Source organism: Marmota monax, unplaced genomic scaffold (genome assembly GCF_021218885.2).
Source record: "Marmota monax isolate L192 unplaced genomic scaffold, Marmota_monax_Labrador192_F-V1.1 WCK01_AAM20220418_F8-fsc00182, whole genome shotgun sequence".
Lineage (NCBI taxonomy): Eukaryota > Metazoa > Chordata > Mammalia > Rodentia > Sciuridae > Marmota > Marmota monax.
In genome coordinates, this window is record NW_026693043.1 from 3,600,811 (window position 1) to 3,622,701 (window position 21,891).

The following is a 21,891-nucleotide window of genomic DNA, read 5'->3' on the forward strand; positions in this document are numbered from 1 at the left end:
TGTGAGGTTAATCAATGTTTTGGAACAATACAAGGACTATATACCATTAATTCCAAATATTTCAGTTCTACATGTTTCACTGCCCTCTCACCCCACTACTCCAGTAGACATAACTATTATTTGACACATGCAGTGTTGGCTTAGGGTTTACCCACTCTAGTGGTACCCTATCCAGATCCCTTTTATTGGGCTAGTACACCCACTGGGCAGCTCTAGCACTGGCTGATTTACACTTTTCTCCTGAGAACAGGGCCTTCCTGGCTGGGAGGTTACCCCACTCTATTCACTGAGGGCACACTGTAGCCAATGCATAACTGGTATGGGGATACAAAAAAAAAAAAAAAACAGCCCCCTTCCACAAGGGGGGACAACTCAGTTGTGCCTGTATTTCTTGTCTATTGCAGCTGTAATTATTACTAACTTAATGGCTTAAAACAACATGAAGCTGGGTGCAGTAGCTTACTTCCTGTAACCCCAACTACTTGGGAGAATGAGACAGGAGGATCCCAAGTTCAAGGTCAGCCTGGGCAATTTAGTGAGATCCTATCTTAGAGCAAAAAAGGGATGGAGGGCTGGGGTTGTAGCTCAGTGGTAGAGCACTCGCCTAGCAAGGGCAAGGCACTGGGTTTGATCCTCAGCACCATATTAAAAAACAAATAAATAAAAAATAAAGGTTAAAAAAAGGGCTGGGGGGGCTGGGGATGTGGCTCAAGCGGTAGCACGCTCGCCTGGCATGCGTGCGACCCGGGTTCGATCCTCAGCACCACATACAAACAAAGATGTTGTGCCTGCCAAAAAACTAAAAAAATAAAATAAAATGTTAAAAAATTCTCTCTCTCTCTCTTAAAAAAAAAGGGGGGGGATGGGGAATGTAGCTTAGTGGTAGAGCAACCCTGGGTTCAGCCCCAGTACCACAAAAACAAAAACACAAATTTATTGTTACTAGGTCTGGAAATAGGAAGCCTAGCATGGGTCTTACTGGGCTAAAATCAACAGACCTGTGTGTCCCTTTCTGGAGGCAAGAAGGAACAATCTATTTTCCAGCATTTTCCCTTACTCCATTTTCAAGGCTAACAACATAGTATCTAACCATTTTTTGGTAGTCACATGTCTTTGACTCTCTCCTCAGCTTCCCTCTTTCTCTTTTAAGGATCTTTGAGTTTACATTGGGGCCACCAGTATAATCTAGAATAATCTTTTGAGGTCAACTGCTTGGCATTTTTAATTCCATCAGCAACCTTAATTCCCCTTTGCCTTGTAACCAAACATATGCATAGGTTCAGGGGATTAGGATGGGGACATCTTTCAGGACCATTATTCTGCCAATCACAGTGCCCTTCATGCTCCAGAGTTATTTACAGGTTCAAGCTAAGGCTAGATCCAGCTGAACACACATTAAGGGGCCTACAGGATGGTATGTCTTTATTCAATAGTAAACAGTGTTTGTCATAATAATGTATAAAACTGTATAAGAAATTTAATGAATTACTATAAGGATGTGAAAAGGAAGGTGTTACAGAGCTAAATCCACATCTGCCATAATAGGAAGTCCAAGCCATTTATCATAATACAAAGTCTAAGAAATATATATGGTTATAGTAAATACTAAGAGAAACAACTAATATCGTTGAAACTTCTCTGGGGGAAAAAGTCACCAAGTTGGAGAGAGGTGGAGCAGAGAAGTGCTCCTTTTCTTTAGAAGCCTTGTAATCCTCTGACTTCTTGAATTATGTCCACTGTTTCAGTTAAAAAAAAAACTTAAAAAATAAATTGTGAATGCATAAAAGTTGAAAACAACCCCCCATAGCAATAACCCACTAGTCTTAAATTTCTGTCTCTGGTTCTAAAAAAAAATAACTTATTCTGTATATAAATTAACAAGCACTTGGGATTGGGACTGTAGCTCAGTGGCAGAGCACTTGCCTAGCTTGTGTGAGGCACTGGGTTTGATCCTCAGTACCACATGAAAAATAAATAAATAAACAAACAAATAAATAAATAAAGGCACGCACGCTGCTCATCTACAAGAATTTTTTTTTTTTTTTGAGAGAGAGAGAATTTTTTTTTTTAATATTGCTTTTTTAGTTTTCGGCAGACACAACATCTTTGTTTGTATGTGGTGCTGAGGATCGAACCTGGGCCGCAAGCATGCCAGGCGAGTGCGCTACCGCTTGAGCCACATCCCCAGCCCAAAAGAAAGAATTTAACATGCACTCAACCTGAAGATTTCAGGTAATATAAAACACTGAAGGCACAAACTGAAAATCCTATATAACAACACCTTAGAGATAACCACAATTAACTTTGGTGTGTTATACTTAGGCTTGCACTCCTAGGTATTAAAAAATAAGAGGAAAACAACATGATCAGACCTGAGTGCAATGGCATGTACCTGTAGTTCCAGCTACTCAGGATACTGAGGCAGGAACATTCTGGGTACCTGATTTTATCACTAAATGTGAATACATTCTAGATCAATTTATATAACTATACTGCTCTTAATATGCATAGAATGTTATCATTTGAACATATTATTACCAGTAATAATAATTTAACAAAAATATGGAGGTAAGAGGTGCCATATTATATTCATCTTTCATTACAGGAAATTAGGGTATATTACCTGAAGTTTGTAAAGGAAGAAAAATTAATGTATAATATTTAAACTTGGAAACCTTTAATGATAGGCTAACTTATGTTTCTACAAAGAATGTATTGCAGCCAGGCACGGTGGTGCACACCTGTAACCCCAGTGACTGGGGTGGCTGAAGCAGCAGGATCCCAAGTTCAAGGCCAGCCTCAGCAAGTTAGTAAGATCCTATCTCAAAATAAAAATTAAAAAAGATTGGAATGTAGTTCAGTGGTCCCTGGGTTCAATCTCCAGTACCAAAAAATCTCAAAAAGAATGTCTTGCTGGGCACCGTGGTCCAGGTACTGATGAGGTTGAGGCAGGAGGATCACAAGTTTTGGGCCAGCCTAGATAACTTAACAAGACCTTGTCTCCCAGGGGGAAAAAAAAAGGGCTGGGGAGGTAGCTCAGTGGTAGAGCACTTGCCTACCATGTGTCAGGCCTAGTTTCAATCTCCAGTACTATCAAAAAAGAATTTCATCTGTATTATATTTGAAGCAAACAAACAAAACACTCTAAAAATCATCTATTTTGTGAGGAAGGATATGGAAAAAAATCTAAGAATAAAAATTAAAATGAGTCAAAATGTCCCTATATATCTTCCAAAACCTAAACCACAAAAATAGGTATATTCCATATAGTCAAATTTTAATAAATCTTACAAACAGCTGTTATGTCCTAAAACAATCAATCTTCATTTCACACAAAAGCAGGCTATCTAAATCTAAGCTTTTCCGTGCAATGAAGCCCCACCAAGTCATTCTTGACGGACCCTGGTTCACAGCACTATTTCACAGAGAAAGTAGTTTTCCATAGGGCAACACTAAATCCAGCACAGTAATATGCTTTTCACAAACTTACTCACATTATCAACTGAATATCTACCAAGAGCCAAGCACTATACAGGTTGAGTGTCCCTCATCCAAACACCCAACATCTCAAACCTTTTGAGTGCCCATACAATGCACCAAGTAGAAAATTCCACACCTGACTTCATGTGACAGACCAGTCAAAACAGGTGGTACAACAGTTTATTGTTCCTCAAAGGGGGTGGGAATCTCTCCAAGCCACTTTGGCTGTGATATACCCATTTTATGTATAAAAGTTATTTAAAATGTATAAATGTATAAGTTATTTAAAATCTTGTATAAAATTACCTTAAGGTGTACATGAAACAAATGAATTTCATGTTTAGATTTGGGTTCCAATCTCCAAGATATCTCATTATGTATATGTAAATATTCCAAAATCTGAAATCGGAAAGACTTCTGGTCCCAAGCATTTTAGATGAGGGAAATTCCATCTACACTATGTGCTTTAGAAATTAGAGGTTGATAGGGGGAAAACAGCGTAAATTTGAGGTAGAACAACACTAACAGGTATGACAGTATAGAGTGTATTGGTAATATTTTACACTGGCATACAAATATTTTCCAACATCACAAGATATTTTGAAATGTATAGGAAAATATGAAGAGTTCTCTTTTTCTGTTTTCATTCATATATTTGGACCCTCAAAGTAGTTATGTACATTTGTCACTAAGTCATATGCCAGGTTCTCTTTTTGTTGTTGTTTTGGTTTTTGATGTAAGCATGTGCTCCACCATTGAGCTACATACACCCCCAGCCCTATTACATAATTTTTCAATTAAAAATATTTTAGTGTCCATTTAATTAAAAGCTTGAGGTCAGGCATTTTTGTGTCCCCCACTTTCCTAGTATATCATGAAAAGAACAGATGCTGGACTGGGGATGTGGCTCAAGCGGTAGCGCGCTCGCCTGGCATGCGTGCGGCCCGGGTTCGATCCTCAGCACCACATACAAACAAACATGTTGTGTCCGCCGAAAGCTAAAAAATAAATATTAAAAAAATTCTCTCTCTCTATCTCTCCCCTCTCTCTTAAAAAAAAAAAAAAAAGAACAGATGCTATAAATATTTTCAAAATGAATGAACAAAATAAGTCAGTTACTGGAGCTCCCTAAACAGCCTGCCTCACAGTAGAGATCACGCAGATGTGGCACACACAACAACAGCCAGGGTTCTACTTAACATGACCTGATCATACTTATGAACATTTGTTCCTTTTAATTTCACAGCAATGCAAAGCTTAGTAAGGTATAAACAGAAAAGCACAAAGAAGAAAACACAAATATTTGTGAACAAAATCATATTAAGAAAGTCTGAGTTTTATTTAGCGTTATATCTGAGGCACTAATGAAAATAAAGGAAGAAATTAAAGATGGATTCCACATTTAATTTTAAGGAGTCTCACGATAAGGAAAGTACTCTGTAACCAATCTTGAAAGTATGAAAACATCATATGTTTACAATACACAAAATATACTACAGTGATGTCCTATCAAATGACAATAATCTCAATATCTTCAAAGTCTTTTCAATCTAACGTCTCCATGTTGTTTTTCCCAATTACAATTAAGTATTCTACAGACAAAACTAACAATGCAGAAAGCTTTCTGGGTTAAGAAAGCTGTGAAAGAATATGATGTTGGCCCTGAGAAACAAATAAACTGGCCTAGTGTTCAGCCAACATAATGCTACAAAAAGCCTGAAAGTGTTAGTACTTACATCTCAGACTAGATAAAGGAGACAATTCTCTTTAAACTACAATTTTATACTTACATAGAAAATCATGGTTCTTCAGACAGTAAATTCACATTATACTAAGTATTTTAAAGCAACATTTACTTTTTGGTGAAGGGGCCAACATAAGAATTAGGATTTTTAGAAATGAAAAAGGAAGTACACTCAAGGTTAATAAAATGAATGAATGACCCAACTATGTGTGTTCCACTTACTTCTGCCCAGGATGACAAATAAACAAATTAGAAGCTAACATACAAGAAGTATTTTTAAAACCACAGACATCAAAATGTGAAAAAGAGATTTAGACATGATGTAATATCTCCTCAGAAGAGCCTTCTTTGAAATGCAGTTATTATATAAGCATAGTAAGAACTGTAGGAAAAAAAACCCCAAAGACTGGTATTACATCAGTAGAATCTATATAATGACTTTAATAATGCTATTATTTCTAAAGTCTTTCACAAAAGGGCACCACGATTCTTCAGTTTATTGCAAACATAGCTTTAAAAAAAAGTCAGCCCTAATATCGAAGCTAGTTTTTAATTATTGGCACTATACTATAAAGCACAATGAAGAACACCTTATTTAAATAAGAGGAGGATATTTTATTGGGCAATAAATCCAACCAATTTTTTTCTCTCTCCAATGGTGATATCTTACACACTAGTTTCTAAATAGATGCAAATGTTTAAAAAATGACGAAAGCCATGGTTTGCTCCAGAATGCTATTATTCACATACCATATAGGTTGTTTTACAGCAGATACTAGTTTGCCAAGCTTCAGGTGGCAAAATGCTAAGATGTGAATCTGGTATTGTCCAGCTAGTTGTTTCTCCTTGTTCTGGAGACTCTGGTGGCATGTGCTGTTGAGTGATCACCCTGTTGCCACCACTTCCCTTCTCACAGTTGGATCCACTACTAGAGTAGAACATTCATGTCCTTAAGATGCAAGGCCTAGCAAAAAGCCTCCCACAAATCCACTGGATATCACTATGTTCTGTTTGATAAATTCTGTTGCCTGAAAAACAAAGTAAATTTTAAACAAAAACACTCTTAATTATGTTACAATATGGATTAACTTGGGAAACATGTTAAGTGAGATAAGACAGACAAAAAAGAACAAATGTATGATTCTACTTATGAACCGTTAAATTCATAAAGTCAGAACGCAGAATAGAGGTTACTAAGAAAGAGGGAGAAACTGGAAATCTGTATTTAATGGGAACACTGAAATGATTAAAAAGAAAGTTCTGCAAAGGGACAGTGGCAATAACTGCACAGAAGTGTGAATGTACTTAATGCCACTGGATTGTACATTTTAAAATGGCGAATTTTATGTTAAATATATTTTACCACACAAAAAAGATACATTTGAAAAAATACTCTTAATTGTTGAACCTGGAGCTAAGTAACATTCTCAGCTTAATTTGATGACTATTCAGCAAAAATTCCTATGTACCTACTTACTACACAGGTGCCAAACACCAAGCAAAATCCCAGAGCTGTCCATTACAAATTGAATAAGCCTAGAATCACAGCCAAGCCCAGAAAGCTCTTCAGCTACTGAAATAATTGGTATCTGAGCAGCAATAACCTCACAGGTAAAAAGAAATTTACCTATAGGGCAGATGTAAATGCCCATTCATCAAGTCATTAACAGATTATTTAATAAATGGCCACAGAAGGCCTGGTATTTATTAATAGCCCATTTAGCCAGTAAGAAAAAATATATTCAAGATAAAAAATGTTGCTTAGATTAACACAATTAACCCAAACAAAACCACAACAAAATTATTAGAAAAAAACAAACTGTGGAATATTCTGCCTAGATGCTTAAAAAATGTCAAGGTCATAAAAGACTGGGGGAGGGGGAAGGATGACAGGTGAGAAAACTACTAAATGAAACTTGAGGCATATGATAATCAAATGCCTGGTCTTAGCTAAAAGGTGGAGAATACACAATTCTTAATTGGAAAAAGTTAAAGAAGATATTTTGTGAAAAATCTTTATATGAACCATATATTAGAAAATATTAAGGTATCATGTTAAAATTTTTTGGATTCATAATGGTATTTGTAGTTGTGAGGAAAATATCCATACTCTTAAGTAGATACATGCTAAGGTATTTAGGGGTGAAGAGTCATAACAGATTAAATAGTTCAGGGAAACAAATGTAATTGTCACCCACACAGACAAATGCAGCAAAATATGAACAATTTGGTAAATAGGTGAAAGGTGTTTGAGTATTCATTTTTATCTTTCAATTTTTCAATTGGTTTGAACATTTTCAAAATAAAAAATTGGGGGATCTAAAAGGATAAAACAAAAAAAAAGGAAGGGAGTATCCAATTCTAAACAGTATAAGAAAATATACAAATTAATAAAACTAATATGTTGATCATATTAACAAAAATAAAGCATATACATTTTCAAACTATTCTAGCTGAAGAAAATAATAAGTAGTTTTACTTTTATTTTACTCTACACACCCCCACACACATACATCTACAATTATAAAAGCAGAGGAAAAGTTGGGGAAGAATAATGTTATCAGCTTTTTCATGTAGATCAAAATGGGTGGGAAATGAGAAAGGGAATCTGTGTTAACTACCAAAACAAATAATAATTGACTTGAAAGGTGGTTTGATCCCCAAATTTACTTAACACTCCAGATATATGACTAAAAACATCATTTTTTTAAAATAAGGAAAACCCCAGTCACATTTTCTGTGAGACCCATTAACAAAAAGAGGAACCCAAATTATATTTCTTACTTCTTCAATTATATTGTTGATTTCAGGTGCTGCTTTATTTGCTCGTTTCTTAATCTGTCTTTTTGCTTTGTTTACATCTTTTTCAACTCTCTTCCAGTCGACCTGCACATAGCCGCTGTGACTGGCGATCTGCAAAAATGTAATAAAAATGGCTATTATCCAGGAATGTATTAACATTTAGATTGCAAGGAATCCATGAAACTTGTAAGAAATTGTTATTTATTCACTAATTTATTCATTCAACAGATACTGAGTGCACAGTCTGAGCCAAGCATTGAAGGGAGACATAAGCTCCACTAGGTCAGTTAGGGAGAACAGATATTAAGCCTAAATAACTAATTACATTTAGAAAAATGTAGTACACGATAGGAAAGATTCCAAAATTAAAATTATGCTATAATTCTATTATACCTTTTGGAATAGGGAATTAGTTAAAAAGGACAGAGAGTAATCAAAATTATATAGCTAATAAATAGTATCTTTTGATTAAACAGATGTTTAATTACTATGAATCAGAAGCCAGTTATTAGGTCACTAAAGAAATCTAAAGTAGCCAGATAAAAGCTCTTCACTAACTCTCTTTACTTAAGAATACTTTCTGGTAATTGCTTTTGAAAGTAGAATATAAAAGAAATATGCTCTATACAAGTCTCATGCCATAAATCCTTTTAATACAACTACAGCTAAATGTCTATTAATCATTAAAAAAAAAAAAAAAAAACTCTTATATGGTGCTACCCAGACACTGCAAAATCTGAACAGGAACAATAGTTTTGAGTATAAGCCAGTACAGTAAGTTGGTGCCCCAAAATAATAAAATCAAACATAAATAATCATATGAATATACACAATATATACCATTATAATTCCATTATATATATATGTGTGTGTATATTATTATAAATAATTTCTCCTGAGCTTATACTCAGTAATTTTTACTTTATTTTTTAATTTTGTAGTGCTGAGGATGGAACCCAGGGTCTTATGCATGCTAGGCCAACACTCTATTATTGGGTTATATTCCTATTTCTCTTTGTAAGCTTTTAATACATGGTTTTGACTTTTAACCACACATAAAAAGGCTCCTTTTCCTAAGGTTCATTATTTTTTGGTTAGAATAAGCCAAATATTATCTATGCCACCATTAACCAGCAATCACCAAATCAATTGTCATTTTTAAGACTCAACATTTTAAGAAATTTTTTGAAAAGTTAATCTTGAGTTATACTGATAATAAAATAACCAAAAATCTTAACTACATTCCCTGGGGTGATGGCTTATCTACTCACCCCCAATTCTCAGCAAATGAATAAAGGAAGCCATTTAATCAGACAGATCAAATTCTCACAAACAGCATTCAAAAACACAATACATGAAAAAATTTTACATAGCCACTTTTAACCAAAAGGTAATAAATCTGGTGTTATCTGAGATGAAGATTTTGTAGAGTTTAAAGAATCCTCTGTTTTAAGGTAAAATGTCAAACAGTTTCAGGGAAAATGAAAAACCTTGAGATGCTTAGGGACATGAATGACTCTCTGGGCTTCCTTCCTGGACACCTCCAAGCAGTTAGAGCCTTTTTCCTCTGCTCTCGCAGTACCACATCCACCCTTGAGCTCAGCACTGACCAGATCATTAAATTTGTTTGCCAATACCTACTTCACCCAGTGAACTGTGAACGTCTATGTCCCTAGAGTCTTGAATAATGTCAGGCAAACAGATAAATAAAGAACAATGAATAAATGATGAAAAATACTAAATCCCCAAAGCTGTATTAACTAACCTGGCTCAAATAAGAGTCTAACAAAGGACTGTGCTAAATTATCCCAAAAAGCCCTTATCATGCCTACTAGTGAGTGAGAGAATGATCTCTGTCTACAGCTGGTCAGACCACTACCACTGACCAGATTTTCTTGAGACGTTCACTGCTATCTTCCTTTGAAGGCTCATCTGATCAAACTGAAGGATACCAATCCAAACCGAGCGGCATGCTCCAGTGCAGAGATGGCCGAAAATAAGTAATGTGACCCCAGTGGGTTTCGGGTATATATTCAACCTAATTGACAAGTACCTCCAAGAACTTACCGTACAGAACCCACTTAAATCTTGTCTACCCAGAAATCATCTAAATCTTTCCAGGGAAAAGCAAACCAAAAGATTGGGAAGAAAGTGAGGCAGTGATAATTGTTTTTTGAACAAAACTTGACTTTTCTACAACATTAAAATATTTAATGAAATTAGGTAAAGAGGTTTTATTAGAATAAAAGCATCCAAGTTAAAAATAAGGCTGGCTTTTAGGTAAAGATTCATGTCTGCGGAAAAACTATAAACAGGTAGATAGGGCTTTTTGTGAGCCTCACCATAGGTAATCTAACTGGGCTGTTTCAATGGGAAGACACCCCCCCACTCCCAACTTCAGACTTCAAGATAATTTTTCTTGGACTAGTTAAATCTCCCAAAGAATGGAAAGCCTTATCACACATTTGAAGCTTCCCATCTGTTTTTTGTGCTCAATTCTTAAATATGAATGAGGCATAATGAAGAAAACAAGGATCATCATCAGGTAGGAGGAAGACCTTTAACATGAAAACTGAAGATCAAAGAAAACAAGCAGGGACAGGGTGGAAGAATCTAGAGGAAGGGTTGGTATGTAGCTCAGTGGTAGAGCATTCACCTCCCATGCTCGAGGCCCCAGGTTCAAGCCTCATTGAGGAGAGAGGGAAACAAAACAAAACAAAACTTAGAGGAACAAACTATGCAGGAACCAGTTTAATAACAAAATGAGGGCTGGAGGTATAGCTCAGTGGTAGATCACTTGCCTGGTATGTGTGAGATCCTGGGTTTGATCCCTAGCACCACAAAGGTAAGTAAATAAATAAAAGTCAAAACAACAAAACCAAACCAAACCTGATCATTGATGGCCAGTTAAATTTAAAAAGATAATGCACAACTGAAAGAGCTCCCAATGGACAAAGCTACAACAATTTGAGCAATAAAATGGTGTAAATAATGATTGAATAAAAATTAATAAAAGGGCTAGATATGGTGGCACAGTCCTGTAATCTGGTACTCAGGAGGCTGAGGCAAGAGGATTGCAAGTTCGAGGACAGCATGGGCAACTTAGCAAGACCCTGTCTCAAAATAAAAAAAAATTAAAAGGGCTGGGGGATGTGGCTCGGTGGTAGCGCACTCCTGGGTTCAATCCCCAGTACTGGAAAAAAAAAAAAAAGCAAAGGGAAAATCTAGAATGGGACTGAAGGGAGATCCTAGGATACAAGCTGTATACCAAGCCTACAAAACAAGAAGAAAAGACGACTCTGGGACAAGTTTGTCCAGAAGATTAAACTGATGGACTATTCCATACATATGACCACAAAAGATTTGGACAACTAGGAGTTATCTTGAGAAATAATCCCAAACTTTCTATAAGAAACAACCGCCCAAACCTTCTCAAACAAGGTTAAAGACCTAAATTCAGAGATGCGACATCCTTAGTGATCTCCAGGCAATGATCTAACACAATTATGAAATAACATCTTATACTGTGTGGGTGAGGATGAGTAGAGAGCATTCAAGTGTGTGAGAATATGAGAAGGGGTGGGGAGAACAGAACAATTCAATACACCATAGCTAAATTCTCACATTTCATAATGGGAAGCCAATAGTTAAAAACTAAGACTGAAAGATCAAGAAATGTCCAATTAACTTGTTTAGGGAAAGGGAAAATCAGCTAAGAGTTCAAAGTGGTTGCCTCAAAGGAGAGGAAAATTAGGGTAGAGAGGGAGGCAGAGGATTACTCTGATCTGTAATAAGCCTTGTACCAGTATTTGATCCTTTGACTTATGTACATATATAACTTCAAAAATGTAAAAACAGCTATATGCCATTGTCTATTTTTTTAAGTCAAGTGAAGAAGTGGGAATGGAGAAGGAACAAGAAATCTCTAAATTGTTGTGATCAAGTACTTGTAAACAACCTTATACTCTGACAAATCCCATTGTTTTGTGGTACTGGGGATTGAGCCCAGGGGTGCTTTATCACTGAGCTATGTCCCCAGTCCTTTTGATTTTATTTTGAGGCAGGGTCTCTCTAAGTTGTCCTGGCTGGCCTTGAACTTGCAATTCTCTTGTAGCTGGGATTCCGGGCCTTGCTGTTATACCTGGCCCCATTGTTTACCTTAAGATGGCAGTATGATAAATACTACTGAGAAACACTTAATAGTGTTATGATAAAAGTTTTTAAATTCTAAGTAAACTAATATTTATCTTTAAGTGTAAGTAAAGGTTGAAAAATCTGGAATCAAGCCTAAAAAAATATTAGGCAATTAGCCTAAAAGCCACTTGTTTCTGTATTTCCTCTTTCAGGTTCCTCCTACTGAGTTTTCAAAGCTAATTATATTTGTAGAAAAAGTAGTTTAAGGAAGATAGGACCTAGCAAAATGTGGGTTTGAATTATCTATATTCAGTGAACAGAAATGAACTTCTGAAAAACTGACATTGCACAGTAGATTAAAATACACAATTCTCTCTGTGAACATTTTAGAAAACTACTTCAATCCAATACTTTTTTTTTTTGGGTAGTACTAGGGATAAAACCCAGGGGCACTTTACTACTATATTATATCCTCAGTCTTTTTTATTTTTTGAGACAGGGTCTCACTAAGTTGCCCAGGGTGACCTTGAACTTGCAATCCTCCTGCCTCAGCCTCCTGAGTAAACTGGGATTACTGGCATGTACCACTGTGCCTGGCCCAGTCCAGTATACTCTTTTGCACCAATAATGATAGTTTTCAAAATAGCTATAGAATTAAATATGTTCTTCTATACAAACCCAAGTCAAAATCAGCCTAAAGAAAATTCTCTTCTGTATATAAACACTGGCAAAGTCATCCAAAGGACTAAATTTAGACATTAACCATATTCTTTTTCACCTCTTAAGAGGTAATTATGATTAATAATGTCACAAAAAGAAAATACATATCTTTTAAAAAGCTGTTTAATAAATAACTCAAATTCAGTGCTGCACACATGATCTGGTCCCTTTGAACATAAAGGCAACTACACTGGTTATTACAGGATCAATGGCTTAGCTACTTAAGTCAAGATTTTGATTGCTGTAAGCATCAATCATTTTTTAAAATCTGGTATAACTGACAGTTCTCTGTATCTCTAAAATTGTTGCTAACATTCATTCCCAAAGATTTTCAATTTTTGGATTTACTATATTTGATCTTCAGGGAATGATATTTTTGGGAAAATATATGCCAAAAAGACATGAATGCCAGATAATATCCTGATAAACATCCTCTAATGGCAAAGCATTTTTAGACCTTATACTTAGAGGAAGATGAACAAAATTAAAATTTTAATCCACCTGCCTCAGTAATAGGATTATGGATAGTTATTTTTAAACCTAATTTTCTACTTTCTATATTATTATGGTTCTTTAGTTTAAAAAAAAATGTTAGAAATTGTCAATATCAGCTTCCTCTGGGGAGAATAACTGTGTAACTAGGAAACAAGGAAAAGAAGAGCACTTTTGAATTCTATAAACAGGGAAAAAAAGACCTTCGGAATTTTTATGCATGTGAATTTTAAATAGGGGTTTAAAATGGCCAGGATACGTAGGTTATATTATTGGTGAAATGATTATTTAGCTAGGGAGATATTTTAAGAGACATTTAGGTAATAATTAAAAAATGAATTTTTAAATTCAACTTTCAAGTTTTAAATGGTATCTTTTTAATAGCTGGAAACAAACTACACTAGAACTGGAGATCTTAGAAGTATTTGATTTGTTGTCTTTCATGAAGATGCCAGCTTTCAAAACTCACTGCAGTTTTTCCATACACTAACACCTAAAGGAAAAAAATCTACATCCTGTTAAAGTGGACAGAAGTAAAATGGCTAAACTTGACATTCTTAGTTCTTAAGAGCTACCTATGTAAACACAGGCAAGCATATAAAACTGACATACCTGAAGGAGAAGAAAGCCACCTCCCACTGCAGTAGCTGCAAGTTTTCCAACCTTCTGGAACAAAAATCCTGCACACCTTTAATGAAAGAAACAATAAAAGATGAGATCAATGTACTAAACCCTCTCCTCTTCTACTTTTTATTACTTTCCTAATGTCTTCCCATTCCTTTTGATCATATCCCTTGCCTGCTCAAAAACCCTCAATGTTTCCCTTTAGTCACATAGGCTAGTCAAAAATACACAATTTAAAAATGTTTGAGATTTGCTGCAAAATAAGAGATGGCAAGAGGAGGAGGATTTATAGGTAAGAGTGGCTAATGAAATTGAATGATGAATACTTAGGGGGTTCACTATACACATTCTATATTTGTGCAAGCTGAAATTTCCTATAATAAAAGTGATTTGTTTTCTTTTACTTAATAGTCAAGATATTCCATACACCTGGCCAACATCCACTTTACCCAAACCTTCTGCTTCACCCCAATTAATTTCAAAATAGTTTATCATCTTTGTTTGAGCTATTAATCTCCCTGGTTCTAGGGGTTTTTGCCTAACTCTGCCTATCTAAAGCTTTCCTACCCTTTAAGGTCCAGATGTAGTTCCACTTTTATGACTACACTTCAGCCCACATTTCTCAGAGCCTCCTTATCTATCTATATCTATTTTTATATTAAATCTGTGCTGTCTCATCTATGCTGTAACAGTGTCAGCCTATACTTCAGCGAGCTCATATTCCTTAGTATTCCAGATGCATATTGTGCAAAAGAATCTCAGATTTCTAACTCTAGCATTCTGCACTGAGTTCATGTTCCCCCCAAATTTGTGTCCTTCCCAGAACCTCAAAATGTGATTTTATTTGGAAACAGATTCACTGAAGATGTAATTAATTATTCGATGAGGTTATACTGGAACAGGGTAGGCCCTAATCCAATGTGAGTCATATCACAGAATCATAGACACACAGAAGGAATATGACCATGTGATAACAACAAAGGGAGAGATCAGAGTGATATACTTACAAGGCAAAGAATGCCAATGATTGCTGGAAGTGAGGAGAGAAACATGAAAGAGATTTCTCCCCCTGAGCCTCCAAGAAGGAACCAAGCCTGCTGACACCTTGACTGCAAACTTCTAGCCCCCCAAACAGTAAGAGATAAATTTCTGTTGTTTTAACCCCCCAGGTTTGTGGTACTTAGTTATAACAGTCCTAGAAAACTAATACACCTTCCTACATTTGAAATTACATGATGGGCTTCTCCAGTACCTAGAACCACATATGCAAAAACATCTTTCCAACCAAAAAAACTATTGCTGAAGTCCCAATTTATTAGTACCATTCTCCAGGCCTGCCACCTCACATTTGTCTCAGGACTCTACCTTCCTCATTCTTGGTACAACTGATTGCCAAGTTCTATATCCTCTATCTCCAAAACATTATCTGACTCTTTATTCCTTTCCATTCTTAAGGGCATCATTACCTTGGTAACAATTTAGGCTTCTATTACCTTGCTTCCAGACCACTCTAAAGGCACACTAACTGGTCTTCACACCTTCCATGTCTCCTAGCAACCACCCCATCTTAATATTAGTTTTAATTTCTTATGATCAAAAATGTATAATGGGGTTGGGGATGTAGCTCAGTTGGTAGAGCACCTGCTTACCACATGTGAGCAGACACACACACATACACACACCACAAAACTAAGGCTACCTATGGCTAAATAATTTCCTTAGCTTCTGTTAACTGGTTAAGTTAATGTCCCACTAACCATTCCTCCTTAATATTATAATATACAACATATTAATATATACTAATGTATAATATCACATCAATTTCATCCCCTCAGAAAATTCTAAAAATTTACTATATTGAATTTAAAGTCATTATAACAAATCATCTGTATAATATTAACATCCTATTACACAGCTCTTAGGCTGGCATCTGGCTATACTCCAAAAGTATATATCACTATCAAGAATATGTCCCTCATAGGGGAGCCAGCAATAAAGACTCAGAAAAAAGAGAAGCAGCAAATAGCCAGGTTTCTACATATCCAGGTTGGGTACTCCACAAGCTTGTGTTGATCATTGTTTGATGGTATTAGTCACTAAGATGGACCTACTAAATTCTGCTGCTTTGTCTCTAGGCTATCCAAGCAAACGTCTGCCAATTATGGGGCTTCTTATAAAGGAGTGTCTACAAGATGAAAATGTACAATGACCTGATAATTCTATTTCTCAGTTATTTAGTATCTTTTAATATTGGGCTTTTGGCCCTGACTTTAACCAATCACCCAGGGCATCAAATTATGGGTTTATTTAAACAGAAGGCCATACCCTGAATTATGGAGAAAGAGGTACAATCAACCTATGGCAAATTATCTAAATCAAATTATCTGAATCAGCCCTGATCAGAAATCTCTCTTCTAATTGCAGGCTTTTTTTTTTCATGCAGCAGCATTAATAAATACACATCAGTAATAAATACTGCAACTCTGTGCCACAGAATCTTCACAATAGCTGTTTCTATCATAAAAAAAGGCATTTACAAAAGGGCATAGAGGAGTGCACCATCATTCTGAGCACATAAATACAAATCAAAAATTTTAATTTACACTTATTAAATGGAAATGTTAATATATAAATTAATGTGAGATGAATTTAACAGAGTCTAAAGAAAAAAATATTATTCACAAGGCAAGCACTCTAAATTTAAAAATTCTCTACGATCATGAACATTTTCAAAATAAAGAATTCAACTTGCTTCTGCCTACTCCATTACCTGAGTAATCTTTTGTTCCAAAAATAACAGAATTAGATCAATAGTAGCAACTGTGTAATTATGTGGTCTGATGTTACTTGGTTAGCTTATTTATTAACTACTCCTTAATGTACCCCACAATATTATTATATCAGTAAGCAATGAGTCCTTTAATTCCAACACAGAATATTCAACAGCTCTTCTTTAAAGCATTATCATAATCTGAACCAGCCCACAAAAAATGTCAGCTGTATCATCATTAATTTTTTGAAGCACTATCTCTGAGCTATATCCCCAGCCTTCTTCTTCTTTTTTTTTTTCTTTAGGACACAGAATCTCCCTAAGTGGCTCAGCCTGGCCTGGATATTTGCAATCCTCCTGCCTCAGTCTCCCAAATAGCTGGGACTTCTGGCATGTGTCACAGAACCAGCTTTCATCGATAATTTTTACCTAGCATTTATACTGCTCTCTACAGGGTTGACAATTATAGAGGCCAGTTCTGCTATAGGAGTTTCTCACGGGTTTTTCCAGTTGTTGGCACTGAATGGCAAGCAAAAATTTATATATAGTTTTTTGCATATATTTCTTCCTATCTACTCACTATCTCTGAATCAGATCCACATTTGCTAAACTTGAGAAACAGGAAATATGTTTTAAAAAAAGCAAAGGAAGGATAGGAGGAAAGAATGAAATGTTGGTGGGCATGGAAGGGGATCACCAAAATCCAACAGGAAGTCTCTGAAGATAGATCACACCACTTGGATCACAAGGAAACCCCTCAAAGTAGTACTCTTCTGAAATTAACAGTGTACACCCACTGAATGTGCATGGTGACTCTGGCCCATTTATAGAAGGACAATAGTCAGGCTCTCAATGAAATTTAATGAAAAAGATGTTGTTCTCACCAGCCAGTCACTCCACCCATTACAATCTGGGTAGCTACAGAGTATTTTTCTACCATAGGTCCCGAACTGTGGCCAAACACTCGATTCCACCAGTGGTGTCTTCTTGCATACTCAGTTAAATCCAACACTTCGTAAGAGTCGTCATCACTTTCGTATTCTTCAAAACACAAAATAGAAAAAATAAAATTGAGCCAATGGAAAGTCAGAAATGTTCTATACATTTTTCTTTTAATCTAACTTACTGTTCCTTTTGGCCTAAGGTAAAAATGCCCAGATAGAAATTAATAAATTTGTTTAACTCAATTCCTGAGACTAGCCAGGCATAGTGGTGAACAATTGTAATCCTGGCTACTCCTAGGGAGGCTTGAGGCAGGAAGATCCCAATTTGAAGGCCAGCCTGCACAATTTAGAGAGACCCAGTCTCAAAATTAAAAATAAGGCAGCTCAGTGGTAGAGGGCCTCTGGGTTCAATCCTAAGTACTGGGGATGGGGGGAAGGGAGGGCTTCAACAGTAGAGGGCCTGGTAATAAAACCCCCACCTCCTTTCCAAAGGCCCAGGGATCGCCTGGGGACCCCGAGCCAGTGTCAGTTCAGAATTACACAGCAAGTGAGGGTTCAACCCAATCTCAGAGTTGGGTCAGGGTCTGAGCGGGGTCCATTTTCATCAGTGGAAAGAGAGGGTCTTCCTCTAGGAAAGGAAAACACTTCAGAATGGGACTCAAATAAAAACAACACGTTGGAAGATGGAGATGAAGTGCTAGAGGTGAAGGTCGGGTAGGGCTGTGTTGGGGGTGGGATCATTCTCCGCCTGAGTTCCGCAGAGCGGATAGGGAGAAGTCTAATTCGGAAGGGGTGGTCAAAGGGAAGGAATAAGCGCTGTGGGCACAAGGTCGAGTGCTGTGAGCCGCGTCCCAAATACTACTTCGGGCCCTGGCCGCTCACCTTGGGGAGGGGGGTTCCGGGACGCCATGATACCGCCGGCGGCCAGTTCTGGGGTGGTCCCCGCCCGCCCTCCTCTCCCACGCACTTTAAGGGCCGCTCTAGGCCGAGGTAGAAGTCTATGGTCTCTTCTTTTTCCTCCACCACCTCCTCCTCCTCCTCCTTCAGGCGCGTTGTCGCGTCCCCGCCCACTTCTCGCCGCGCAAGACCATCTGCGCAGGCGCGGGGCTCGGTAGGTTGGGGGGAGGGACAGTCGGCTCTTAGCCCCGCGAGGGCTATGGGAGTTGTAGTCAGTTGCCCTCCTCCTTCGTGGCGTGGGATCCTCCCAACCCCCTCTAGAATTTCCATAATCATAATTTCAGTTATTTTGTTTTAAAGAGCCTAGGGGCTGGAGAAAAGGGTGGAGGCGCTGCACGTGGTAGTGTAGAGGGAAAACCAGGTTGGTATTGACAGAGACCAAACTTAAAGGCTCTTATGAAGCTCTTTTTTTATTTTCCCTAGGCCACCCACTTAGCCTGCTTCATCTACTTGTAGCAAGATAACTGCTAAATGGGGCTGGGGTTGTGGCTCAGTGGTAGAGCGCTTGCCTAACACATGTGAGGCACTGGGTTCAATCCTCGGCACCACATAAAAATAAATAAATAAAATAAAGGTATTTTGTCCAACTACAACTACCAAACATTTAAAAAAAAAAAATTACTGCTAAGTTAGGTTAGTGAGAATCCCCCGACCCCTTGATGTCAAATCACCCTCAATATCCATTCAAATTCCCCATCCCGCATGTGTTATCTGATCACACAGACCTTCACTGACTATAAATCCTCAACTGTCTTTGCTGTATTTACTGTTGAGCTGGACCCTTCATCCTTATTGTAGTAGTCCTGACACCGATTTCAAGAGTCCTGAATAAAGTCTTCCTTACCATTTTAAAAAGTGTCAAAATAATTTTTTAAACAGTGTTTTGAGCACTAACGGATTCAATCACTTGGGGAAAAAGGATTTTAAAAAGATGTAAGACAAATGCTGTTTCAAGCCACATTTTGGTAAAGAGGCAAGGACTCACCAAAGGGACAAATTTTTCTAATACCCTGCTGCTGGGAATCAGAACCTTATTACCTGCTTTCTCTCCATATACTCTGCCAGGAAGTCAAGAGGAAGAAGAGGAAGTCCTTGGATTTGGCCTCATAGGAGTTACTCAAGAGCACATAATTTTAAAAAATCATTCTATTTAAATCTGACAGAGCAATAAGCTCAAGTTTTTTTTACTCAGAAACTCCATGGGATTCTACAGAATGTAAAAGCATGATGGTGACCAAACAGCTAACCCAAATTCATATATCCTAGCCCAAAACTATTTATTTATTTATTTATGGTACCAGGGAATGAACCATGGGCCTCTCACATACTATGCCAGCACTCTGCCACTGTACAATTCCCAAATTCCCAGCAAACCCTCTTTTTTTTTTTTTTTTTTTTTTTGGAGACAGGGTCTGTAAATTACTAAACTTGGCCTCAAACTTGTCATCCTTCTATCTCAGGTTCCCAAGCCAGGGGATTACAGGCATGTATCACCACACCAGGCTCTGAAACTTATTTCCAACTTGCATTGTATCTGAATTTGCTGTGCAATTAAACAAAATGGCCCTCTCAGTATTTATTCTAATAGAAGATCAAGAATATCTAGTATACACTGTATTACTTAAAACATTGACTTGCATTATTTCACTTGACCTTTCAAATCCTGGTACTTTTAAAAATAATATTATTATTTACTAATATTCTTTTCATTTAGATAGCTTGCAAGTTTACATTTCTGTTATTTGTTGAGTGAGAAAGAATTTTCTTAAGTATGTAATATCCTTATAAATCAAATTGTTTACCTTTATTATCATGTGTATTCTGATACTAATTTCCATTAACTATTAAGAAACTTGTGTTTATTTAGTTCTTACTATATCTGTGCAAATATAACCTGTTAGCTTCAATTATTTGTTCTCATTTCATTTAAAATTGATTGGAAGCTGAGTGTTGTGGCACATGCCTGTAATCTCAATGACTAGGGAGGCTGAGACAGGAGGATTGCAATTTCAAGGCCAGCCTCAGCAATTTAGCCAGACTCTGTTTCAAAAAATAAAAAGGGCTGGGGATGTAGTTCACTGGTTAAAGCACCTCTGGGTTCAATCCCCAGTACCAAAAATAAAATAAAATAGATTGGAAAAAGCAAATTATCTTTGCTGTGACTATAGAGAGTAACTAGGAAGAGATGAGGGCAATACTAACAGTAATTTTATTTACATTAATGTTCATGAAGGTGGTTTACAGAGTCTTGGGGGTAGAGGAGCAAGGTGATAAAAAGTAAACTCTCCAAACACATGGCAGAAAGAGAACAGAAGAGAGTGAAGTTCCTCAAAGAGGGGGAGGATATTAGAAAATTTGGACATTGATAGGAAACACAGTGTTCTTTTTTAAAATTTTATTTCAAGACAGGGTTTTGCCAAGTTGCTCAGAGCCTCTCTAAGTTGCTGAGGCTGGCTTTGAACTTGTGATCCTCCTGCCTCAGCCTCCCCAGTCAGTGGATTACAAGTGTGCACCACCACTCCAGCCACATAGTGTTCTAAATTTAACAAAGACTTCACTTTTGACTGCATCTCTGCCTCCATTTTTTATCTGTTTCCTTTGCTCTGAGTCACCTAGGAATCCAGAAACAACAGATGTGATTGATAAACATCTTGTGATGCATGGAAACTACCTCCCAGGCAACAGCAATTTTCTTATTGCTGACAGGCCCCACCTGACCAATCCTGAGATGATGAACCAGATCAAGATCTCCTGCTTTAGCAGCTGTGCAAATCTTCCAGCTAGGCAAACCCCAACCCTTGCGCTAATTCCCCTTTCTGTAAAACATTAAAGTCATTGTCAGCCTCTCAAACACAGGACTAAGGACCCAGGTCCCTCTTGTCTTTCCAGTATAGCTGAAAGAATTCCCCACGCAAAGACACTTCGCCGGGAGAATTCCAATTTTATTGCAAAAAGCTGTGTGCTTATAGAGAACTAAGGGGGAGATGGTAGGGCTTAGATAAATGGCAGGCAACCCGTTTATTGGCAAGTTCTTTCAGATATCAGCTCCGGAGCCCAGGAATTAGTTCTCATTGGGGATAAGGTTCCCCGCCAGCGAGATTTGAAATTGGCGCCAGCGGGAGAGTTCACACGGGCGGGAACTTTTCGCGCCACTGCAGAAAAGAAGAAGGTAGGAAGAAGAGGTGCTTAGGCGCCATGTTGGGGTTTTTTCTCTGGGGTATGGT

The 21,891-nt window shown here is 37.2% G+C and overlaps 1 protein-coding gene across 1 annotated transcript; it reads right to left on the bottom strand.

Annotated features, from left to right (window-relative positions):
* Positions 1-4,795: 4,795 nt before the first annotated feature.
* On the bottom strand, positions 4,796-18,725 carry Fundc1 (FUN14 domain containing 1). Its single transcript, XM_046453862.2, has 5 exons — positions 18,593-18,725; positions 17,651-17,807; positions 13,985-14,060; positions 8,009-8,137; positions 4,796-6,252 (listed from the first exon to the last, which is right to left on the bottom strand). The coding sequence occupies exons 1-5, from the start codon at positions 18,618-18,620 to the stop codon at positions 6,175-6,177; spliced, it is 468 nt and encodes a 155-aa protein (XP_046309818.1). The 5' UTR covers positions 18,621-18,725; the 3' UTR covers positions 4,796-6,174.
* Positions 18,726-21,891: the final 3,166 nt, after the last annotated feature.

Excerpts from the sequence above, each read along its gene's own strand:
- Fundc1 (XM_046453862.2), bottom strand. The coding sequence starts at position 18,620 with ATGGCGTCCCGGAACCCCCCTCCCCAAG. Across the intron at positions 14,061-17,650 it reads ATGGGTGGAGTGACTGGCTG|GTGTGCAGGATTTTTGTTCC; the intron begins GTGAGAACAACA and ends CTTTCATTAAAG. Across the intron at positions 8,138-13,984 it reads GTGGCTTTCTTCTCCTTCAG|ATCGCCAGTCACAGCGGCTA; the intron begins GTATGTCAGTTT and ends ACATTTTTGCAG.